The sequence below is a fragment of the Panthera uncia genome, chromosome D2, assembly GCF_023721935.1.
Source record: "Panthera uncia isolate 11264 chromosome D2, Puncia_PCG_1.0, whole genome shotgun sequence".
NCBI classification, from domain to species: Eukaryota; Metazoa; Chordata; class Mammalia; order Carnivora; family Felidae; genus Panthera; species Panthera uncia.
This window is the reverse complement of record NC_064818.1, coordinates 12,727,718-12,752,106: the sequence shown is the minus strand read 5'-3', so window position 1 is coordinate 12,752,106 and position 24,389 is coordinate 12,727,718. Positions and strand designations below refer to the sequence as shown.

Genomic DNA, 24,389 nt, shown 5'->3' with positions numbered 1-24,389 from the left:
GTACTCGTATTGCAAGACGTTGCTCGTTTATCAAGTTAAATTTATCAGAAAAGTTTGCTCATCTTGCGGGACATTCGCAGGACAAGTTACTCACAATCCAAGGTTTTACTGTATTTGTCTTTTGGGCGTTCGGTTTTACAAGTTCTTTACATACTCTGGACTCAGCCTTTATTGGATATGTCATTTGCGATGATCTCCCATTCTGTAGGTTGCCTTTTAGTTTTGTTGATGGTTTCCCTTGCTCTGCAGAAACTTTCTATTTTGCTGTAGTCAAAAGATACTTTAGATTGAAAGAGAAGTGCTTCCTCAGGGTGAAACTCCTCAGAAAACCCAAAAATATTAACAGAGAAATTAGTTTAATTCACCCGTCAGCAGACGGTCATTTTACACGGCACAGTTCTAGAGTAAAAGCGCACGGTCTTCTTAGTGGGTGCTTGGTGCATGATGAGATCCAGTGCCTCAGATTGGAACTGGGGATTCAGGCTTTTCTCTGGCTAGTTCAAATCATCTAGGAAAGTAGCCTGAAACATGCTTATATTCACGTATTTTTTCCGTTGGGTTTCAGTGGTCATTTATCAATGAGCTGGATAAGTTACAGAGTCTGCGTGCTCTGTCCTGCGTAAGAAACCCCCTGACGGAAGGAGGCAGCGGACCACAGACCACACGCCAGTTCATCATCGCCAAAATCGGTCAGCTGAAGACCCTGAACAAATGTGAGGTGGGTGCTTAGTATCACGATGAGGTATTTTATGGTTGGTTGTTTGAGAGAGCGCATGTGAATGCGCGAATGAGAGAAGGGCAGAGAGAAGGAGAGAGGGATCCCAAGGGGGCTGCACGCTGTCAGCACAGAGTCCTGTACGGGGCTCGACCTCACAAACCATGGGATCAGGACCGGAGCCAAGATCAAGAGTCGGACGCTTAACCGACTGAGCCACCCGGGCGCCCCTGAATCTTGTAAAGGGTTCAGATGTAGCTTTTCCCCCATATGGTAAAATACTGCCCTTGTGCGGTACTAAGAAGTCTTTCTTTCCGACTCCTCGGGAGGCGGCGTTACTCAGGTGAGGACAGAAGTTGCCTAGCTGCCCCTTGAGGAGGGGCGAGGGATTCTGGGCACTTGCTCCTTTTCCTGGGGGGGGCAGAGGCAGACGGGACACAGAACCGCAGAGCCTGTCCTCTCCTCAGCCGATTGCCCAGGTGGGGCCGCTCGCCTGTGGTGTCAGCGCCCCCAGGGGCCCAGGACACCAGCCGCAGCCGACACGCCGGCAGGTGGACAAATACTCTCATGAAGAAAAGCCTAAGACCGAAACTGGTTTTTCTTCTTCAGTAAACTCTTGAATTCTGTCCGTGTTAGCGAGGAAAGGTAAAGCCATACGAAGCGTCTTCCCTCTCGACGTGATTATTCTGTGTGTGTGAAGAGTGGAGGAAGGACTGGGTACAAAATGCAAACACTCGCTAGAAGAACACTTCAACGGGGGCGCCTGGCGGTTCAGTTGGTGGCTCAGCGGAGCCGACTTCTTTCGGCTCGGGTCACGATCTCCTGGCTCATGAGTTTGAGCCCCGTGTCGGGCTCTGCTGACAGCTCGGAGCCTGGGGCCGGTTTTCAGATTCTGTGCCTCCCTCTCTCTCTGCCCCTCCCCCTTGTTTATTAGCTCTCGAAAATAAACATTAAAAAAAAAACAACCACCTTAACAGACCTGTTTTGATTCACATTAATATAGATTCTACCAGAGGAAAGGCGTGGGGCTGAGCTTGATTACCGAAAAGCATTTGGAAATGAATGGAAAAAGGCTGGCGGACATCAGGATCCAGACAAAAACAGGCCAAATGAAGAATTTCTTGCAGCCCATCCCAGATACCAGTCGCTCTGCCTGAGTACGTACATGAGGCCCGGAGCCTTCCCCGAGCGGCGACCCCCACCCCCCTCCCTGCCAGCGGCCTTGCAGCTAGAACAGCTGGGGAGCAAAGGGGACCCTCGGTGCCACCGTTTTTCTCCTCTGGGTCTCTTCGTACTCCTCTGCATAGCTGACGGGTGCTTTCCTGGGGCCGATCCAGCGAGTTGGGAGCAAGAATTAAACCACTGCCTTTAGGAAAGAGAAGCAGGCAGCTGTCTGAGCAGAAGTAAGGAAGCTGGGAAAGGGCGTGCGCTCCCCGAAGAGAGAGGTTGGCATTGGGGACGGAAAGCAGCTGTGCGTGGAAGTTCTCGTGTCTGCGTGCTCACCCGACTCCCTGCTCGAGGAGGCAGTACTCTCCCTCCTTTAAGGAGGGCAGGAAGCACTCCAGCGTATCTTGACTCGGGTTGTACTGAGGGCATTTTAATTTAAATTTTTTTTTTTAATTTACATCCACATTAGCGTATAGTGCAACAATGATGTCAGGAGTAGATGCCTTCGTGCCCCTTAACCATTTAGCCCATCACCCCTCCCACACCCCCTCCAGGAACCCTCAGTTTGTTCTCCATATTTATGAGTCTCTTCTGTTTTGTCCCCCTCCCTGTTTTTATATTATTTTTGTTTCCTTTCCCTTATGTTCATCTGTTTTGTTGCTTAAAGTCCTCGTGTGAGTGAAGTCATGATTTTTGTCTTTCTCTGACTGATTTCACTTAGCATAATACCCTCTAAGTTCCATCCACATAGTTGCAAATGGCAAGATTTCATCCTTTTTGATTGCCGAGTAATATTCCATTGTATATATATACCACATCTTCTTTATCCATTCATCCCCCGATGGACATTTGGCCTCTTTCCATACTTTGGCTATTGTTGATAGTGCTGCTATAAACATTGGGGTGTGTGTTCCCAGAAACGTACTGAGGGCATTTTAAAAATTAAGGGGCGCCCGGGTGGCTCAGCCAGTTAAGCATCTGACTCTTGGTTTTGGCTTGGGTCGTGATCTCACGGTTCGTGAGTTGGAGCCCCATGTCGGGCTTTGTGCGGACAGTGCGGAGCCTGCTTGGGATTCTCTCTCTCTGCCCCTCCCCTGCTCACACTCTCTTGGTCTCTCAAAAATAAGTAAACTTAAAAAAACACACAGATGTCAAGGTAGAATCTGGGCATCGGCATTTAAGCTCCCCAGCTGATTCTAACGTCCAGGAAAGTTCAGACGAGTGCACGGTACTTGCTCAGCGCTCTGTCCTGAGAGCTCCCCGTGTGCGTGTCCCCTACTGGTTTGGGCACTGGGAACACAAGGTACTTCCTCACCCTCACCAGCCTGGGTCCTCAGGCACTGAAGCCATGACTTCATGATTCTTAGTCCCTGATGTAGCTTTCCATTTTGTTTTGACTTCATTATTATTCCAAATTTCACTTTTATGTGATTTTCTTTTTTTTTTTTTTTTAATATATATTTCCTAATGCAAGAAGCTCACCGCATAAGCGCTTCAGGCTGGAACATGATCTTTGAGGAAGAAAAGCTGCCTATGGGAGTTGCTTTCAAATCACTCTATTAGCTGGCCCAATTTCCTGGCCACCTTAGGTGAATTCTGCAGCACTTGGGGGAGGTGACGGGAAGGGAAGATTCTAACGCATTCCTGTGCCTACGGCCCAGTATTTCACGGCTGAGAACGCTACGAGACGAAAGCACAGATACTTGGGGGTGTTTCTAGAAACGCGGTCGCTGGTTGGCCCAGCAGAAGTTCAAGCAGGAAGGCTCCAGCTTTTCTGATGTCCTCCTATGGGATCCCCTTCCCAGGCAGGGGGAGGTGCTGAGCGCCCGGCCTGGTGTCGCGCGCTCTGGCCGAGACTCGAAGGTGTCCCGTGAGCTGTGTCCCAGATGGCACCAGGCTTCTCTCTCAGGACCCAGAATGCGAGGGAACGGTTAGCAAAGGTGAAACTTTGAATAAAAAGTGTCCTAAGCGTCTGAAAGCCCAGCCTCCTCTTGCCAGCTCGAGTCGGGGCGCCGTCTGTGAGGATCAGTGATGGAGGGTCCCAGGCTTGCAAGCAGTTGCGTCCGCCCTTCCTAAAAATAAACAAGCAAACCAGTAACTGAATAAAAGGACCCCGCTGCCAGGTTAGCGTGGCAGCCGCTGCGAGGTTTATCCCCGGAAGGGAAAAGGCTATGCAAGCACTTACTCTTTGTATTTTTGCTTCCGGTGGCTTAAGGCTTATCACTCATCCTTTTTTATTTCTTCTTCCGCAGAATATGGTGCACCTGAAGACGGGGAACTCAAAACACGACAGCCGTTTTTGCTCAAAAACCAGCTACTAAGTAAGAACCTCACACTCAAAGACCGCGTATTTGTATTCGCGTCCTTAGGCGCGGAAACAGATAGTGATGAGCTAGTAGGGATTGTTTCTCTTAAGTAAGTACCTAAGTGAGTACTTCAGTTTTTAGAGAAATGATGAATTCTCAAGCCTATCTAACTTCTTATATTGGGGGGCGCCTGGGTGGCTCGGTTGAGTGTCCGAATCTGGCTCAGGTCACGATCTCGCGGTTCGTGGGTTTGAGCCCCGCGTCAGGCTCTGTGCTGACAGCTTGGAGCCTGGAGCCTGCTGTGGATTCTGTCTCCTCCTCTCTCTGTCCCTTTCCCACCCATGCCTGGTCTCTCTCTCTCTCTCTCTCTCTCTCTCTCAAAAATAAACATCTTAAAAGAATTTTAATTCTTATATTGGAACATTTGGCAATTCTCATGCTTTCAATTCACCTAATGGTGTTATAAATGGGCAGTATGTGAGAAGTGAATGGACTTGTGATTTGTAAATGTGTGACTTTTCTTACACTGGAACACACAGCCAAATTCTCAGGAAAGGACTATTAAGGGGAGAAGGGATGGCATTAGAACGTTGGTCCAGCTATTTTTGTTGTTGTTAGTAATTCTGTGAAGTATTAACAGAAGGGATTTTCAACATCGGTAAGACCCTTTATTAGGATTTGAGCCAAGCTGTACGGAACAGCCATTATCATTTGTCAGCTACTGTTAACGTGTGTGTGTAATTTAAATCCTTATTACAGTAGGTCTCAGTCACTCTCTTTCCTTTTTTTCCTTCAAGCACTGAAGATAAAATATCCTAATCAGGTTGATCAGAAAGTCACAGAAAAACAACTGCCAGGTAAGAAAAACAGGCTTTTCCACTCGTTGGGCTTATGAATTGCTGGCCTAGGAGTTGGCTGGAAGCAAAGTGTCTGAACTTCTAGAGTAGGTTTTCACTCATCTTTTATGATCTAAAATACAACTAATCGTGCCAGCATCCTCGTCCTCCCCCCCCGACTCCCCCCAACCCCTTCCCGGAAGCCCGAGTCTCCTGTAACCGTATCAGCTTATCTAGGAAAGTCCTGTTAAACCAGAAGCCCCTGCGTACATTTACATCTTCAGCCAAAGTCATTAGTGCTGGACTGGCTCGGCCTTTCCTGCATCCACCTCGGGTTAGTTCTCAAATTGTTGCTCTGGCCCGGAGAGACTGTTTCACCGGGCTTGAGGTCTGTCTCACCCATCCCTTCATAAAACAGGAAATGTGTCCTAGTGACCCGAACCGTGAGTTATTTGGACACCTGTGACTTCTCATACGCTCGACTCCTTACCGATCGGGAGTCCCTGTGGAAAGTTCTCAGACGTGGTCTTGTGACGGAAACACTGAAATGGTTTTCTTTTGGAAAAGCTACTTCGGAACTCCGTCCGAACATTAGTGCTGCTGGAAGAACTGAATTCATTTTATTCCGAAAATACTTCTGCGTCAACAAACTAGATTCCTCTAAGTGACCTTAAACTTAGAAAAAATTACAGCCCATCTTTTGAGCATACTGTGAATTCTCAAGAATTCTCAAGATTAAACTTGATTCAGAGTTAAATAGTAATATCAACAGGTTAAATTTAGAACAGTGAGGATTTGCCCAAGAAATGGAACGTAGATCACCATAAATGACTCTAGTAAAAGACTTTTGTTTGCCTGTCAGTGCAGTAAATTCACATTTATTTTTAAATTAATTTTTTATCAAATCCTGCAAGCTCACAGTATCGCTTATGGAAGGGTTTGTACTCACAGGGGTACCTTTCTGACTGGTAGCTGTCATTTAATACCAGTGTTACTCCATTTTCCTTAGCAGTCTAATTTCTGTTCCTGTGATCTGTAATTCTGCTGTTAGATCACTAGCAATTCAAAGTAGTGGCTCCCCTTTGGTTCTTCTGTTTTCAGACTTAAGTACTGTCAGTAAAGACACTCATGGGGACGGACCAGTGAGAGACCCAGAGCTTTTTGTTAATGTAGTAGGCTTTGGATGCGTGTTTGCTTTTCCCTTTACTTTCCAGACCCATAAAATCAACTCCTGGGGAGGTTATTACTGAGGAATATTTGCTCAAGAATGTTGTCAGCCCTGAGTTCAGCTTTCTGTCCAAGGGCTTCTTTGGGGAAGGCCACCAAGCTCCATCCGTCAAGGACTGGCTGGGTGTGCGTGTGACTGTGGCTCTAGGCTGACGGCGACAGTGTGGCCTCACCCTCTCCTCTTCCACCCTCTATACCTGGGTCCCAGTTCTTCTGAGATGCGGTTCCCCCCTGGAACACCCACCATGTTCATGCACTGATTTGTGTTAATCTTCAGATGGACCCAGCAGAGAGCAGAATCATCCATAGAAATTATATGTAATACTTACTGCTTCAAGCAGTACAGAATCAGAGTCCTGTGTTCTCGAAACCTGGCAGCAAGCCAGCAGATTACAACAGTTCTTGCTATCGATTTTTACGCCACATGCTGCCAATATTCAACCACCAACGTAACTGTTCTTCAAAACGTGATACATAAGGAAATGTAAACGACTGCAACATCGTCTTTTGCCCATACGTATGGGTATACGGTACGACCGAGCATTCTACCTTGTGGCACTTGTGATGGTAGAATTAAAAACAGATGTTCACCGGTGGAGAAATAAGTGGTTGAGTGAGTTTGGGCCACGCATTGCCGTATCACGGATCTTTCAAGAGGACGAAGTAGGTCTAGAGCCGCGCTGTCCAGGATGGCTGCCACGAGCCACAATTTAAACGCGTTAAATTGAAATCATAAAATTCAGTTCCTGAGTCGTACTCCCCGCACTTCAGGTGCTCACTAGCCACGCAGCGGCTGTGCTGGGCTGTGCAGGTCGAGGAACTGGCGTGAAGAGAGAAAAGATAGACCGCTGCAGGTGAAACCTGTCCATCCTTCTAGAAACGGAGGAACGCCTCGAAGTGTATACCTGTTAAACTTAAAACAAATTTTTTTAGTGTTCTTATTTTTTGAGAGTGCACGAGCAGAGGAGCAGCCGAGGGAGAGGGAGACACAGAATCCGAAGCGGGCTCCAGGCTCTGAGCTGTCAGCACAGAGCCCGACGAGGGGCTCCAACTCACTAATTATGAGATCATGCCCTGAGCTGAGGTCGGACCCTTGACCGACTGAGCCACCCAGGCGCCCTACCCGTTAAAATTCTAACAGTGGTCATGGGGAGGCACAGGGACAGTTAACCATCTCTACATTTTCTAAATGTGAAGACAATCGTGTTACTTCCACATTAAAAATGGTATTGTTATTTAGAGCATTACACGCAAATTGCTGTTTTTCTAAAGACACAGTGCGAGTAGGCAGATTTCTTCTTAGGATTGTTTTGTGACCAAACTTTCTGTTTCTGATGTGAGTTAGGAATGTGTCTTCCCTGTTGCTGTGGAGGAGTTAACCCATCGCTGATCACCCTCCAAACAAGGAAAGCCGGTCCACCTAAGGCTTTTGAAAGGACAAGATTACACAGATTCACACGTAAAAGAACAAGTTACGTTCATTAAAATTACAAGTGTCAATTAAGTGTTTATATTCAACACATAAATAAGGCCAGTTTTTATTCTAAAATAAAGATAACATTTATTATGACAAGTTGCATAAAAACACACACAGCTTTTACAAAAATCATTTTTGATAGAAAAATATTCGAATACATGTGATATTTGTAGGAACACCACACTATTGCTGTACCTCCAGCTAAAGCTTCAGAGAAACTATTTCTCATCACCAAAATATCCAGTATTTACCACAACCCATCTTTGGAAAGAAGTTCATAGCGTTTTCTGAACAAACCAAAGCATTTGCTCATTGAGTAAATCCCCCTCGCATGTCAAGCGCATTTACACGTCCTAATCCCCACAGACTGGGCGCGCTCGAAGGGAGCCTATAGACCACTTGGGCCTCCCTCACTCCCCAGGGAGGAAACCAAGGCAGAGGGACGGACAGACGTCCTCGGGGCGCCCCGCCCCAGCGTTCTCTCAGCCATCCAGAAGTGAGTGATCACAGAGGTTTAGGAAGGTCAGGATTTCACTCACATTTACTCCTCTGTGCAGAGAATAGGTTTTCCGGTTTCTTCAGAGTAAGGAGGAAATATTAAACACCACTGAGATGGTAATGAAAAGCCATTGTCAAGGGCACTTAGGTCAAACATTGGCTCCGTTTCCCACAGCTTCCCGAATGTCCAGTAGGTGGTGTGGACCGGGCTCTCGCCGCCCCGGGGCAGGTGAGCCTTTCCCTAATGATGGAACACTGAGTCACTGCGACTGTGGGCTTGTCACGTGAGCTCGTTTTACACGGAACTGTTATTCAAGGGAACTGAGGGTGTGTCTTTTGACAGATTCCATGACCATTCAGAAGGTGAAGGGACTGCTGTCACGTCTTCTCAAAGTGCCTGTGTCAGAACTTCTGCTGTCCTACGAAAGTCCCAAAGTAAGTTGCCCAGCGAAACACAGAGTGAAGCTTAGGTCCCGTCCCCCGTAAGACGCGTCATTCAGCTGGGGCTCTTTGTGACTCGGCTGGATTCTCGGTGAAAAACAGACATCTTTGATGTATTAACCCTTTGTTCTGTTTTTAGATGCCTGGCAGAGAGATTGAGCTAGAAAATGACCAGCAGTCATTACAGTTCTATTCTGTGGAAAACGGAGACTACCTGTTAGTGCGATGGTAACAGCCAACTAATCAAGTTCAGAGACTCCACTGTTTTATCATGACTGGGGTTCACTGGAAAGGAATGATTCTCTGGAACAATTCTGTCAGAAGAAGAGGTTTTACAACTTGCCCTAAGTAGAGAAAAAGTGGTATTTTTCATTGGGAAGAGACCATTTCTAGGCATATATAGAACAGTAGGTGCAAAGCCTTGGTTACTGCTAATGACTTTCTGATTTTATTTCATATTTATGGTTCATGGCTACTTTAAATATTAAATAGAACCTAGCTAGTCTAATGAAATCTGAACACAGTTAAGGTCCAGCATAAGACCAGTTTTAATGGAATTCCACTGTTGCTACTAGTTTAAAAGGTTACCAAAAGGACTTGGAAGGTCATTTTGGAAAATGTCCCTTGAACTCAGGGAGGCACCTCTTCCGTGTGTAACGCATATGCTATGATCTCTCTTCTCTGCTGCACTATTTTTAGAGTACTTGCAAAAATGAATCCCATGCTTTCTCCTGCAGCTGCACCTACACTGGGCATATATTCTTCTACAGATGACGACCAGCTCTGATGGGAATTCACGTGTAGTAGGGAACCATCGGGCAATGACAGGAGGAAAGCAAAACTCATTTGAAGTGTCAACTGTTTAAGCAGTATCCTTCCCTATGTCACTAAAACCCTGAGAGGTATTTGACTTATAGCCACATTTTAGGTTTTTTTTCCAATAGTACCAGACTGCGACCTTCAGGATTTGTGTTAAATGGCAAAAGAAAACTTGAATTAGCCCACTTAATAAGTGAACTTTAAAACCAAAGTCCTGAACCGAGTCGACTGGTTCCTTTTCAAGTTGCCCACTTCAGACATTTCCAGAAACCCCAAGCTTTGGTATCAGTGACCACACAGCATTCTGTGAGTTCTTTTTGGCCCTTAATTATCCTCATTATGCTTTATGGAACTGTTCTGTAATCCAGGTTGAAATTCACATTCTCTGTCATTACTCAAGATTTCTGAACTAGGCCAAATTTTAACCAAAAGTGATAGTAATGAATCATAAACTAGAAATGATACATCAGCTTTTAGAAACTTTTTTGTTTTATAAAACAATTTGGTATTTCTCAAATGTTCTTCCAATACAGAAATAAAATTTTTCTTATGCTACAGTAGCAGTCGGTTTTTAAAAAGGAAATTTTGTGCACACGTCTAGAAATATCACATTGGTTACAGGTAAAAAGTGCCAACCTAGAACAATCCCGAAAGACACATGGAATCGACAGCCCAACCGTAGGCTCTCCTCAGACTCTCGCTTGCACACACCCTCAGCCTCACACACCGCGAGTTACGACCCTCCTCCGGCCGCTTCGCACTGACAGGGGTCTCCACACGCTTCCTTCAGCCTCCACAGCTGGGTCAGTTCCTGCGGGGAGTACTGGGGTGAGGACAACATTCCCGTCTCGCACGTCTTCTCACACAGCCACAGGCCGTCCTGGAGAAAAACAAAGGTGAACTTGGGAGCCGTGGAACGGATTTGAAGATCAGACCACGAAAGCTGGCAGAGGCCTTCAAAGACACCTGCGTGCGAACCACCGAAACCACCGCAGGTGGGGGCGGGAGGGGGGCGGCAGCGGGGGGATTTCTGTGACCAGAAAGCCTGGGAAGGGCAAGCGGAAAGTTTCCCAGCGGCTGTGAGAAGAGGTAACAGCAGCTGTTCCCATGGAAGCTTACGGTATTCTGGGGATGGCAGCGGGCGCCTTATAAATAAATACTGTGAATTCTCCTAAAACCTGTGAGGTAGGAATCCTTTCCCTTTTACGATTGAGAGACTGAGTGTGCGGTACTTTGCCCAAGGTCAGTCACGGCGAGGGTAGTAAAGGTGAGCGGATGCCGGCAAGGTGAACAGGAAGGACCGACTCTTGACCACCAGCTACTTCCCAGTGATACAACAGAGCCTGAGAAACCCCTGCCGTCTAAGAACATAAAGATGCTAGAAAGAATCAAGTCTTTTCACAGCATGTTTGAACTGGTGGCAGAGGAAAGGAGCTAGAGTCCACGTGTGCCCCGAAGGCCCTGCTGGGTTTTAAAAGGCCACGGGCCCCGGGGACTCACACAGCCAGGACCCCCTAGAGGGAGGGAAGAAGAAAGTGTGTGTGTGTGTGTGTGTGTGTGTGTGTGTGTAATTTAGAAAACAAAACCTGGGTCTCAGCCTTGACCCTGAGCGTCTAGAACCCCGCCTGCACTTGGGTGGGTGTGCAGCATGAGTCACATTCGTTGGTAATGCACTCAAGTAGACGGTAAGGCCCTCTGTGGAAGGAGTTTTAAATACAGACCTCCATTTCCGAGGAACATTAGGTCACACACACCGGTCTCTCAGCACATCAAGAAACAAGCTCCATAAGCAACATCAAACTACAGACTCGGGCCCACAGAGACCACGGACAGCACAATTAGCAGATACAGAAAATTAGCTTCAGTGTTCAGTTAAGTCAGATTGGGCTTCACTAGGACACAGACTGTCAAAGCTGACCCAGCAGGTGGGAGTTTATTCCCGTTCACCCCTGCAGCGAGGGTGCCCTGCTCTGGGGCCGGGGCGCCACGCAGAGGTCGTGTCCGGCAGACCCTGCACGTGCCTCCGCCCCCCCACCTTCTGTGGCCAAAGTGGAAGCCGCAAGAATCCAAAATTCAACAGAACTCTTGGAGGCAAACCCCAGCTTTATACCTGCCGTCATCTCAGGGCTATTTCTGTTCTGGTCTCTGCAAATTCATTTCTTTTCCTGGCTCACTGATCAGTTTATTTTAAAAGACACCTTACAGTGTTTTAGTTCTATCAGTCAGAGGGGCTGAAGGGTCCTTGAACCACCACTGCTGGAAACCTAAGCCAGCTGATTCCTTGAGGGTTTTTTGGTTGTTGTTCGTAATCTCTGTGCCCAACACGAGGCTTGAACTCATGACCTTCAGATCAAGAGTCACATGCTCTACCGACTGAGCCAGCCAGGCGCCTGGTTCTTTGACCAAACGTATAAAACCCAGTTCTTCTCTGAGTAGGAAAACTTAACAAAGTATTTACTTTTGGTTTAAACTCAGAAAAATACTATATGCGAACCTATGTGGATTACTGTGCATTCAATCAAGAGTGCAGCTCTGTGAATCATCTTCAATTCACTGTTTGTGCCCGTCTGACACAGGACCTTCGCCTCCCGAGTGCCCCGGGGCCAGTCCCCCGTCAGGCTTGCTTACCTGGTACCGTGCGGGCCCTATGGCAGCCATCCAGATGCCCATGCTCACGTCTTCACCCTGTACGTGCCCCGTGAAGTTTAAAGGCAAAAGTTTAAATGCTGTATCATCTTTCAACGGGATGCCACACGTTCTCGTAATCCTCTACTTGTTTTCTCGTTATCCTACCAGCAAATGCCAAGACCGTATTAACACCTGTACACAGAGTAAAAGCCAGCGGCCATGAACTGCACATCGCAAGGAGAAGAATGGAGACAATATAGCAAGTGGCCGGTCCGCCCTCCTCATGGGCCTTAAACCTCCAGCACGACCGTGTGAAGGACACTGTGGATCCGAGAGCCGGGCGGCTTGTTCATTGCCACCGTCACCGGAATCAACAGAAAGCAAACACTCGCTCTATCGTCTTCCTTCTTATGAATGTCAAGCCTTCCATTCCTCCAGGGACTATACTTATAAAATATAGTCTGAAAACAAGCAGGCTCAAGAAAAGGTTTAGGAATAGAATTTAGAGCCAGGATCTGAAGGCGAGGACTGCATCCCTGACCTCTGAGGGTGAACCCTACCCAGAAAGACTAACATGCTTTCCCTGGGGAACGCCGGCTCTGTGTCAGCGATGGGACCCTGGGCCGGGTGAAGCTTGTACGCTCTTGGGTCAGAGATCCCGAGTCACCTGATAGGTCTTCAGTCTGCCCGCATTGCTGGCCAGCCAGTGGACGATGTCCCCGGAGATCACGTACCCCGAGCCGCAGGCGAAGGCCGGGTAGGCGGGGCTGGGGTATTCCAGCTCCTGCCACTTGCCGGTTCGGTCAACTGCCCAGTTCAGTCTGAAACTGAGATTCAAGACAAGTTGGTCTCTTCGTATTGGTTTGACCCCTGTCCTACCACTAGGAGGCCGCACCCCTTTCTTATCACTACAGAGGGCTAAGGTGTAAAGGTGAGGAAAGAATGAGAAGTGTTTTTTTAGTCTAAGAAAAGCAGTTCTCCAGCTGGCAGGTGTGGCGTATAAAAGAATGGTCTATCGGGTTCTCTCAAGGTTACATTTGTGGGGTTTCTGGAAGTGCCAGACCATCTTGTGTACATACGCTAAAAACCCCTCATTAATCCACACTGTATTCTAAAGAAGCAGCAGTTTCAAGAAATGTGTCACCAATTTATTCTAACCACTTCTTTCTGGGCCACGAGGATAAAAGCCCTATCGTGTCTCCTCCTTCATTACATGAGCCTGAGGTTTCTCATTTTGAAGAATTTCCCTCTACGTGGTGAACAACATACAGTAACCCAGGAGCCTAGGAGGGGGATTGCCCAGCTCAACCACGTTTTGCTTGTGAAAGACAGCTTATGTATTTCATTATAAATTCATTCCGTTTGATCAGGTACCTGAAGGCCAAGTGGCTAACAAGCTTTAACTTACTTTCCCCACCAAAAATTAGGCCCGTCCAGATTCTTGTGGGCAATTCTATTAAACACAGCTTCTAAGTCTATGTAACAGTCGTCGTCTGTTTTTAGCAACAAATCAAAGCTGGTTGTTTCCACAGTCCTGTTGGCAAAAGGGAACACGGAAGTCAGTGCGTCCGTACAAGGAGACACGGCGACGCCAAGGCGATGACACCGCTAGTATTTTAATGAAAAGCTGTCCCTGAGCTGCCTGTACACTTTCTCAGCTTCTTGTTCCTTCGATGTTGAGAACATTTGCTCAGAAAGTTGCTGCCGACCGCAGTCCCTGCTGGATGTTCACTAAGTGGCATAACACAGAGAAGTACCAGGCTGACTTCGGGTGCAAAAGAGGGGCGCCTGGGTGGCTCTGTGAGGCATGCGACTCGATTTCAGCTCGGGTCATGATCTCATGGTTTGTGAATTCGAGCCCCATGTCGGGCTCTGTGCTGACGGTGCAGAACCCGCTTGGGATTCTGTGTCTCCCTCTCTCTCTCCCCCTTCTCTGCTCGCACACACACACTCTCTTACAAATAAACAGACATAAAAAAATATAAAAGGAACAAAAGAACAAGAACACAATTAAAAAAAAAAAAAAAAAAGATGCCTTAAGTGAACATATGCTCAAACAACACTTTACCGGCCTTGCTCCGGCCAGGCCACCAAATCCATTCAGCGTTCGAACCTCGTAACGTGTGTTTGCGACAGGGGCCCAGGATGAGGGGACAGGTGTCATACGAGGCCCCACACACAGAATGCTGTTGTACAAGATGCTCTGTTCTGTGCCACTATTTATGCTACACTCACATTTTCTGGTTTTTAAAAGATAGAGTTATGACACTGAAATATATTTCCCCTTGGAAACGATTTCCAGCTATTAAACTATTATAAATGACCTTTAGGAGGCCCAGGAGGGTGACTTCATTTACCTAGACATATGAGGGCAAGTAGAAAACCGACTCCATCTCACCCTGCCAACCCCCATGCATCTTTGATTAAAACAAAACAAAATACCCAGAGTCTTGCTAGGGAACCAAATGACGGAAATCTGAAGAAAGGACATCTGGAGAAAGTTTCATTAAGCCCAACAATGGTGAATCTAACAACAATCGGTCCACACCAAATTGCTTAACCCTGTGCTTCTAAGGTTTATTTCTCATTGGCAGCACGGGCACACATGCTACCTATTTGCTAATCAGGAGGAACTTTTTTGATAAAGGACACTGCGGTCGCTGACCAATCAACTGAACAGAGGAGGAAGAGGGCGCACAGGCGAGCAGCTGGGAGCGGGTCCCCCAGCACAACCCCGGGAGCCCTCCACTGGTGGTGCAGGTGGAGACGGTGGCCCAAGACAGTGGCAGTAATGACTGAGGGGAGAGGCCGAGACCTCAGAGACCCGTCTGGAGCACCGGAGACAAAGCTGAAGCTGGCGGTGGTACCTCAACTCAACTCAACTTCCACAACCGTCAATCAGCTCCCTATAGAAAGCCCTAGAACTCCACGATCCGGATTTCCCATCTCCTGGACCTCCCCTCCTCCTCCTTGCCTCTTTATATTCTTGCCTTGGCCCCCCTACCACAGGAACCCCTACTATCGGCCTTGAGCTAAATAAAGAAGGTTCTCTTTCTCACTCTAGTTATCCAAACAAAACCCTGATATTCCAGACGCGCCCCAATTTCCAACCCTTATTTATATCTGCCCTCTGCCCACAAGGTGACCCCAAAATTATATTAACTTGCCCTAGCTAGGAAACATCATCTTCCATAAACAAATCAGGCTGTCTCCCCCTCAGGACCAGGGGACTGTGTCCACAGGGTGCTTGACCACCTCCCACTCTGCCCAGGACAACAGAGGGGACAGGAACAGACTCTCGGGCTCACCAGGAAACAAGCTCACTGACAAAGTTGTAAAGACAAAGGTGTGAAAACACTATGGGTTTAGACAGAGGCAGGTGTTAGCTCTGCACTTAGGGTGGACAGTGTTCAAGGGCTCAATGACACGTTAGGGGACCCTGGAGTAACTAGTAATATTAACTCTCTCTCTTTCTCTGTCTATATATATAGTTGTTATTGCCATTATTATTATAAAGGTAGGAATTACAACCAAGGTCTATGAAATATGGAAAGGCTGGGGAAGTTATGGTAGACTCCAAGTGTTTTTGGATTTCATCTTACATAAAAGTTTTGGAATTAGGGCAAGTAGTTTTTATTTTTTTTTATTTACATATTTTTAAATGTTTGTTTATTTTTGAGAGAGAGAGAGAATGTGTGAGCGTGGGAGGGACCAAGGATCTGAAGCAGGCTCTGTGCTGGCAGCAGACAGCCCGATGAGGGGCTTGAACTCATAAACCGCGAGATCATGACCTGACTGGACGCTGGATCCTTAACCAACTGAGCCACCCAGGCGCCCCAGGGCAAGTGGTTTTTAAATGCGTGGAGAAGAGGATGGAAATATAATGTGGATGTTCAGCTGAACAGAATTCAGATCATTAACCTGGATTCGAGGAAATTATACTCGGGCCGTTTAGGTCGGTGGGTATGAACACAACTGAAAGGGGGCCATTTTCAAACTCACAGATTTTCATCTGATACTGGCTCGAGACCACCAAGACAGTGACTCAGAGGACCGATTTTGACTCCAAGAGCAGATGACTCAAAATGAAACCAACTTTTGCCCTGTTTTTGATAAAGATCATTCATGTCATGGATCTGCTCATGTAAATAAGAAAGCAGCAGAATTTTAAAAGTTCTCGCAAAGAACCAGGATACAACACATCACATCCCAGGTGTTCAGGGGCCTTAGGGTTGTTTAAAAAAAAAATTCAGGGGTGCCTGGTGGCTCAGTCGGTTAAGCATCCCGACTCTTGACTTCGGCTCAGATCACGATCTCGCAGTTCGTGAGTTTGGGCCCCGTGTTGGGCTCTGCACTGACAGTGAGGAGCTGGCTTGGGATTCTCTTTCTCTTCCTCTCTCTCTGCCCCTCCCCAGCTCGCTCGCTCTCAAAATAAATAAATAAATTCAGGGGGAGCCTGGGTGGCTTAGTCAGTTAAGTGTCTGACTTCAGCTCAGGACATGTTCTCATGTTTTGTGAGTTTGAGTCCCACATCAGTTGACTCCCACAATGTGTGCAGAGCCTGATTCAGATTCTCTCTCTCTCTCTGCTCCTACCCCACTTATGCACATGCTCTCTCTCTCAAAAATAAACAAACTTAAAAATTCAGTGGTCTAACGTTGATAAATTGTTTCTACACCCAAAGAACAATAAAACAAATTCTACCTGCCCGACGTTTTTTACAACTTACCATCTATAGAAGTTCAGTAATTTTGCAGGAACGTTTCGGTAAGTGTCAACAACGTCCACAAAAACGATATCGTCGTAGACGCTGCTTTCCTCCCTCAGTAAGGCATCTTCCCTGTGGAGATTACTCATATGGTCAAGGAGTCTTCGAGGGCGAGAATGAAGGTTTTGTAAGAGAGCATCACCTTCTACAAAGAAAAAGCCGAGAGTCGGAGAAAAACACCACTGTAAACTTCAGCCCCAGAACGTGGAACATTACGCGCACTTGCACTCCTTCCCCGAGACACCCAACGGAGAGCAGCTGATAGGAACTCTCCTCACGGCCCGGGATGAGCGCACGCGCTCTCCGCGGAGAGCAATGCGGCCTGTCGGGCGGAAGACGCGCACACCGGGAAAGGCCACTCAGACCCAGCCCTAGAGGCAGTATTTCATGTGCTCCCGAGGATGTTCCCCCCAGCACTGTCGGTAACAGAAAATATGGCCCATCCGCACCACGGAGTACAGCAGTTAAAGAAATTACCCTGGTGCTCAGTCGGTTAAGCGTCCTCGATTTCAACTCAGGTTACGATCTCACGGTTGTGAGATCGAGCCCTGCATCAGGCTCTGTGCTGACCAGAGTGGACCCTTGGGATTCTGTCTCTCTCTGCCTCCGCCCCCATCTCCCACTTGTACTCTCTCTCAAAATAAGAAAATAAACATTAAAAAAAAAAAAAAGGCAGAACAGACTGGATGGATGCTGGTCTTAAGGAATCATTAGGGTTAAAAAAAAAAAAAAATTACCCTGATCTTGCATGTTGAGATGAATGCCACTGAAAAATGGCGCTGAGGAAAAGGTGTATTTATTGCTAATCGATATGTACAATCCGGTGCCACAGAATCAATTTTAAAACACTCTCGTCAGGGGCGACTGGGTGGCTCAGTCAGTGAAGCGTAGGACTTTGGCTCAGGCCATGATCTCCCAGCTCGTGGGTTTGAGCCCCGCATGGGGCTCTGTGCCGACATGACAGCTCAGAGCCCAGAGCCAACTTCAGATTCTTTGTCTCCCTCTCTCTCTGCCCCTCCCTCGCTCGTGCTCCGTTTCTCTCTCTCTCTCTCAAAAATAAACATTAACAAATTTTTTTAAAAAGCAAATATGAAAAAATAAACATTTGTTAATTCTGAGTAATAAGTACATGGATTTTTTTTTTTTAATTTATTGTTTATTTTTGCGAGAGAGAGACAGAATGCAAGTGGGGGAGGGGCAGAGAGACAGGAAGACAGAATCCGAAGCAGGCTCCAGGCTCCCGGCTGTCGGCACAGAACCCAACGTGGGGTTCAAACCCATTAACTGAGATCATGACCTGAAGCCGGATACTTAAACGACTGAGCCACCCAGGCACCCCAGTACGTGGACGTTTCTTATAGCACTCTCTATTTTTGGTATATTTGTGAGATCTCATGATAAAAATGTGCCTAGAAAACATTTATTTACTATTGCCCAAGTTCATGAATCACTTGTCACATCTGGGCAGGGACTGTCCTCCGTTTCTGTCAATTTCAGGCAGGAATTTTTTTTTTTTACCAGGGCAGGATTTTTTCAAATGTCTTGATCAAATCAGAGAAAATTTCGTGACAAACAAAGTGAGTGGCTGAGGGGTGAGGACGAGAAACAGCACAGTAATCTGGCAGTCCACCTTCTGTGCCCACATGGGGGTCTGGAGGTCGGAACCTGATTTCTGCCTCTGCCACTCCGACTGCTGGTCAAGCTCCATGTTTCTGGGCCTGTAGTCTCGTCGGCAGGAGGAGGAGGAGGTGGGCTAGGTCAAGTGACTGTCGGACCGCTCACTGAAATACAGATCCCCAGGCCTAAGCCTGAAGATTCAGCAGGTCTGGGGTGGGGCCCAAGACTCTATCTTTAACACGTGTCTTCCTCGAACTGACACGGGCAGACCACACACACTTCTGCCCTTTGAGACACAGGCCGAAATGACCCTGTGTCCCCTCCAGCTCTTACACTCTACTGTAATAGCTTTTAACTTTAAAGACAAACATACACAATTTAACACTGGAAGGAAAGTGAAGTGTCAGAAAACTGAAGGAACAGGAGAATGGCTGTAATGATGCAAGAGCAGAAATTAAATATAGGCCTTTAGGATGGACAAATCACATGTTTTGTTTTATATTGCATGTATCTGAAAAATAACATAAAGTAACAGATCTGTCTGTGCTTTAAGTCTGATGATCTATTTAAAAGAACCACAGAGTTTACAGTCTCTCAGCCTTTGGAAGCATCACATCTATCTAGGGAGTTTGTTAAGATATAGATATCTGGGGGCACCTGGGTGGCTCAGTCTGGTTGAGTGTCCGACTTTGGCTCAGGTCATGATCTTGCGGTCTGCAGCCCATGGGTTCGAGCCCCGCGTCGGGCTCTGTGCTGACAGCTCAGAGCCTGGAGCCTGCTTCAGATTCTGTGTCTCCCTCTCTCTCTGCCCCTCCCCCGCTCATGCTCTGTCTCTCTCTCAAAATAATAAGTAAACATTAGGAAAAAAAAATACAGACATCTGAGCTCCAATCCTAAAGATTTCAACTCCGTGGCTTGAGGTAAGGCCCAGACAGTGATGCTAACACCCAACAACATTTAAGAATCTGTGTGCCACGTGACTGTTCTGAATAGCACTTAGATCCTGATTTTTAAAAATTAATTTATACTCAGATTTTCAGATATACCCAGTACAGGAGAAGACAATCTATTCATTTTCATTTCTTTAGCCTAAAACTTGAGTTATTTCACTCTTTTTGAAAGAAATTTTCCCTCACCCAAACCTTATTCCTTTAGCCTCCATGACAAAAAAAAAAAAATTACGACAAACTTTTGTCGAGAGTACAGTGGCTGCTCCTTGTAGAACAGTTTAGTGACAGAAGTCTCAGGGGCCCCTTAAACGGGGTTTTAAAGGCTCCTCGTAGTACGTACTTGAATGAACTGGTAAAAGAAAGGAAGGTGCTAGATATTCAAGTCAGATGGTGTGCGAGCCCTTTAGGAAACAGCCTGAGTTCCTTATCTGAACTTTCCCCGGGGCTGGACTAGCTTCCTGGTGAGCAGACACCTCCCTGGGCAGACTGGTCTCCTAGTTTTATGTAAAATCTCTGGACTGGAATTAAGTAAGGATCTCTAAATTTTAAATTGCTATTTTTTAAATATGAAACTTATTGTCAAATTGGTTTCCATACAACACCCAGTGCTCATCCCAACAGGTGCCCTCCTCAATGCCCGTCACCCACCCTCCCCTCCCTTCCACCCCCCATCAACCCTCAGTTTGTTCTCAGTTTTTGAGTCTCTTATGGTTTGGCTCCCTCCCTCTCTGTTTTTTTCCTTCCCCTCCCCCATGGTCTTCTGTTAAGTTTCTCAGGATCCACAGAAGAATTAAAACATATGGCATCTATCTTTCTCTGCCTGACTTATCTCACTTAGCAGACACTCTCCAGTTCCACCCACGTTGCTACAAAAGGCCAGATTTCATTCTTTCTCGTTGCCACGTAGTATTCCATTCTGTATATAAACCACAACTTCTTTATCCATTCGTCAGTTGATGGACATTTAGGCTCTTTCCATAATTTGGCCATTGTTGAAAGTGCTGCTGTAAACATTGGGGTACAAGTGCCCCTATGCATCAGCACTCCTGGATCCCTTGGGTAAGTTCTTAGCAGTGCTATTCAGAGTGGCTGAAATGAACAAATCAGGAGACTACAGATGTTGGAGAGGATGGGGAGAAACAGGAACCCTCTTGCACTACTGGTGGGAATGCAAACCAGTGCAGCCACTCTGGAAAACAGTGTGGAGATTCCTCAAAAAATTAAAACTAGGTCTACCTTAAATCGCTGTTTTTTTAATGGCAAGTTTATGGGCCAAACCTATGTACCCGTCCCAGCCTATCCTTTGGGGTGATGTAAGAATACAACTACTTCTATGAGGAAACACTATAAATAAAGATGCGTTTGGCAGAAAAATAAAAGCCACAGCTCATCTGCATCCTCAAACAGCATGCAGAAGCCTCAAACTGGGGGTCTGTCCCATCCTCAACACCGTGCTATTGAGGGGTCCCCCGCAGACTCTCCCCTTGGAATTTGGCCCCTGCTTTCCCCGGTCACTGAGAGCCTTCAGGGAAGCCAGGTCCTAATTCTTTTATGGGAACCCACGGTGTGCAGAGCTCTGGGACATCAAGGCAGAAACGGGACCGGGCACCTTTGTTCCATAAGTGATGTTCAGCACAGTGGCTAGCAACTGCCTCAACAATGGTTTTTCTTTCTTAAAGATCACAGACAGAATTCTCTGGAGTTCATAGATGGATATGAAATAAGCATCATTCAAGACAAACATAGCCACTAACTCCATCATAACAAGTTCCCTTTAGAGTTTTAAGTGAATGCTTCTGACCCCAAGTCTTAAAGGAGTTCTTCTAACAAAGCCATCCTTGAAATGAGATCTATTAGGCGAAGGATTTGAGAAACATGTACTCTGAAAGACAGCGTATGTTTAAATACTCACATTATGAGGAGAAAGTGTACCGTGAAGCAGGAGGGGAAGCTGAGTCCAACAGACCCCTTCCAAAAGAGGGCACCATGCCTGGGTCAGGGGAACAGAGCTTCTTCCCTTCTGACGGAGAAGCAGCACTGAGCCCACGACAGCTCTACGGCCAGGGTCTAGCAGTTCTGCAGAAGTCCCCACCTGGCTGGAGGATTAACCAAAGACAGCCACACGGGGCCAAGAAAGTCCAAGGCCACTAATTTTTCAAGATCACCTTTATGGTGAAAGACTGGATGTTTTCCCTCGAAGAGCAGGGACAAGACAAGGGTGTCTGTTCTGCCACTTCTACTCAGCACTGTTCTAGAAACTCCAGCCACGACGCTTAGACAAGAAAAATCAACAAAAGGTTTCCAGCTTGAAAAACAAAAAAAGTAAAACTATCTCTTTGCAGAAGACATGATCTTGTATATGGAAAATCCTGAGGCACACACAAAACTAGTAACTTAATAAATGAATTCAGCAGAACTGCAACACATGAGAGGGACGTATGAAAATCAACTGTATTTCTACATGTTACCGATGAACGATCTAGAAATGAAATGTAAAAAACAATTCCACTTACTATAGCATCAAAAAGAATATTTAAGAATAAATTTAACCAAAATAAATGCCAGACTTGTGTTCTGAAAGCCACAAAACCACTAAAAGGACTCTAGTGAGACCTAAACAAATGGAAAGATACCATGTTCATGGATCGGAGACTGAATGTCAGGGTGGAACGCTCCCCGAAACAATCTACGTTCACTGCGACCGCTTTCAAAATCCCAGCTGGCTTGTGTGCAGAAACTGACAAGCCGATCCTAAAGTTCATATGGAAAGGCAGCGACCCAGAAGAGCCAAGACAATCTCGAAAGAGAACAAAGTTGGAGGATTCACACTTCTGACATCACCTCTTACTAGGCAGTCAAGACAGCACGGTACTGGCATAAGGACAGACACATGGATCGATAGATTAGAACCGAGATCCCAGAAATAAATCCTTACATTTAAGGTCGGAAAGGACGGAGAGCAGGTGATGGCTGGTAGGGGCCAGGGGAGGGGAGGACGACAGTGTCTGCTACCGGGCACAGGGTTGCTTTGTGGAGTGATGGAAATGGTCTGCAGTTAGTGGAGACACCTACAGAACTCTCATGCACCGGAAACCACTTTAAAAGTGTAAAGTGAACGTGAATTATAGATCAATAAAGCTTTTTTTTTTTTTAATGACAAAAAAAATCAGCTTTTATGTCAAACTATGAAGATTAGGTACATAAGAATCAGGGCCCTCTTCAGCTTTCAAGCAGCCCACTTACCCTGAATAGTGTAAATAAAACCACCTGCGACTCCCTCCACACCTTCCATGAATCCGTGAGGCAAGGCGCCCTCCCCAGCCTGGAAGAAACAAGAACACAAGTGCTCAGCGTTTCAATGCTAAAAATACATTTCTCCTACTTTAAAACTGATCTGGCAAAATCGGTAACTGACGCCACAGCAGCTAAATCCACCTATGAAGCTGACGCGCTAGACTTACACGATCGGGCCGACCTCAGTACTCTCCTCGTTTTGTCATCCAGTCGCAATACTACATCAGGGGCACGTAGCAGTCCATACAGTGTTCAGACTCCAACTTACACAGGACCACATACTCTTGAGCTTGCTACAGTAAGAGTATAACAACCGCTCTTCTTTTACCTCCCAACCCTACCGCTGGAAAAAAAAATTATTACCACCTCTGATTTCTTGGAGAGGAAAACTGATGAATTCAAATGCACCCGGGCCCATTTTTAACCTCGGCTCCACCATGCAGAGAAAAGCCCCTCTAAACAGACCGTTCAGATGCAGCCCTACCGATTTCTGATGTGGTGGAAAGTGCCAACCGTCAGCGACGGTCCCTTCCGCCTCTGAGGACTGGAGGACTTTTTATTATTTTTTTAAAATTTTTTAAATTTTATTTTAATGTTTATTTATTTTTGAGAGCGAGAGAGAGACAGAGCATGAGAGGAGGAAGGGCAGACAGAGAGGGGGAGACACAGAATCCAAAGCAGGCTCCAGCCCCTGAGCTGTCGGCACAGAGCCCGGTGTGGGGCTCGATCTCATGATCCATGAGATCATGACCTGAGCCGAAGTCGATGCTTAACCGACTGAGCCACCCAGGTGCCCCTGGAGGACCCCTATTAATCAAAGTTTCCCTTTCCCCCACCTCACAAGTCCCCCCATGCCCCTGCCCAGGGTGCGGGGTTTCTCGCGTGCTGCACACCTGCGTGGCACGGCCCCCGCCCGGCAGTCGCCATGTTCCCACCTGGGCCAGTTCACAGCACTGCTTCTGGAGGCACGGCGGCCGCCTGGCTGGTCCTCTTGCCAACGGACCTTTCAGCAGCTGTGCGCTACAGGGCAGTGTTTTCGGGCCGCAGACAGACACTGTCCTGAGGTGACTGCGGGAACTTGTCATTTAATTTACAATACGGTCTGTAGTTCCATGTGGAGGAAACCACTGAAGGTGAATGCTACAGTTTCCAGCTTTGTAGTTCTATGAAAGCTCTCTATCATATACTCTATAATACAGAGCAGACTATTTTTTCGCCACGTACCCTACATTGTTTTAGTACTTTTTATGAACTTCTATCTAAAAGGTCACAGCTTGGCTTTTTTAAGTTTCCGACACTGTCACTTGCTGGCAAGGGACCAAGACTCATGGAAGCTTTGAGTTTTCTGCATCTACGATGAAAACCTTAATTTTGTCCGTGGGGTTTCCCAGAACACGCTACTAAGTTACTGGACTTTTTTTAAGGTTAGCTCAGTGTTTACGCTTTCTCTAGCTCTCTACAGCTATATGTACCCCCAACATGGATCGTTTGAGTCTTTACATTTGAATCTAGTCCTCAACTCAGAAGTCATCTGTTTCCTTTTGTGTAACCAATTTAATACTACACAATTCCAACACATTTTGGATATTTTTAAGTTTTATAAATAGAAAAGGAGGCAACATGACATATATATAAACATAGTATAT

General features: G+C 46.7%; 2 protein-coding genes and 1 non-coding gene across 6 annotated transcripts in view; 1 reads left to right on the top strand and 2 right to left on the bottom strand.

The window, feature by feature from the left end:
* The window catches only part of TBCE (tubulin folding cofactor E), a 92,296-nt gene extending 82,255 nt beyond the window's left edge, over positions 1-10,041 (top strand). The window contains exons 12-18 of one of the 2 annotated variants that reach the window (XM_049644970.1): positions 566-718; positions 1,719-1,872; positions 4,135-4,203; positions 4,986-5,045; positions 8,570-8,661; positions 8,807-8,895; positions 9,405-10,041. In XM_049644970.1, coding sequence (XP_049500927.1) covers positions 566-718; positions 1,719-1,872; positions 4,135-4,203; positions 4,986-5,045; positions 8,570-8,661; positions 8,807-8,895; positions 9,405-9,441 — 654 coding nt within the window. In that variant the 3' untranslated portion in view covers positions 9,442-10,041. Of the gene's footprint in view, positions 1-565; positions 719-1,718; positions 1,873-4,134; positions 4,204-4,985; positions 5,046-8,569; positions 8,662-8,806 lie in introns of both variants that reach the window. The other variant, XM_049644971.1, reaches the window with a different exon arrangement.
* B3GALNT2 (beta-1,3-N-acetylgalactosaminyltransferase 2) overlaps positions 9,958-24,389 on the bottom strand; it is a 75,226-nt gene continuing 60,794 nt past the window's right edge. For all 3 annotated transcript variants that reach the window (XM_049644974.1, XM_049644973.1, XM_049644972.1), the window contains 6 exons: positions 22,693-22,771; positions 16,844-17,027; positions 13,523-13,648; positions 12,782-12,941; positions 12,115-12,171; positions 9,958-10,366 (listed from right to left, as the gene is read on the bottom strand). In XM_049644974.1, the coding sequence (XP_049500931.1) occupies positions 10,220-10,366; positions 12,115-12,171; positions 12,782-12,941; positions 13,523-13,648; positions 16,844-17,027; positions 22,693-22,771 (753 nt within the window). In that variant the 3' untranslated portion in view covers positions 9,958-10,219. The remainder of the gene's footprint in view (positions 10,367-12,114; positions 12,172-12,781; positions 12,942-13,522; positions 13,649-16,843; positions 17,028-22,692; positions 22,772-24,389) is intronic.
* Positions 11,802-11,874, bottom strand: TRNAK-CUU (transfer RNA lysine (anticodon CUU)). Its single transcript has one exon. It is a non-coding gene; the product is annotated as a tRNA-Lys (tRNA).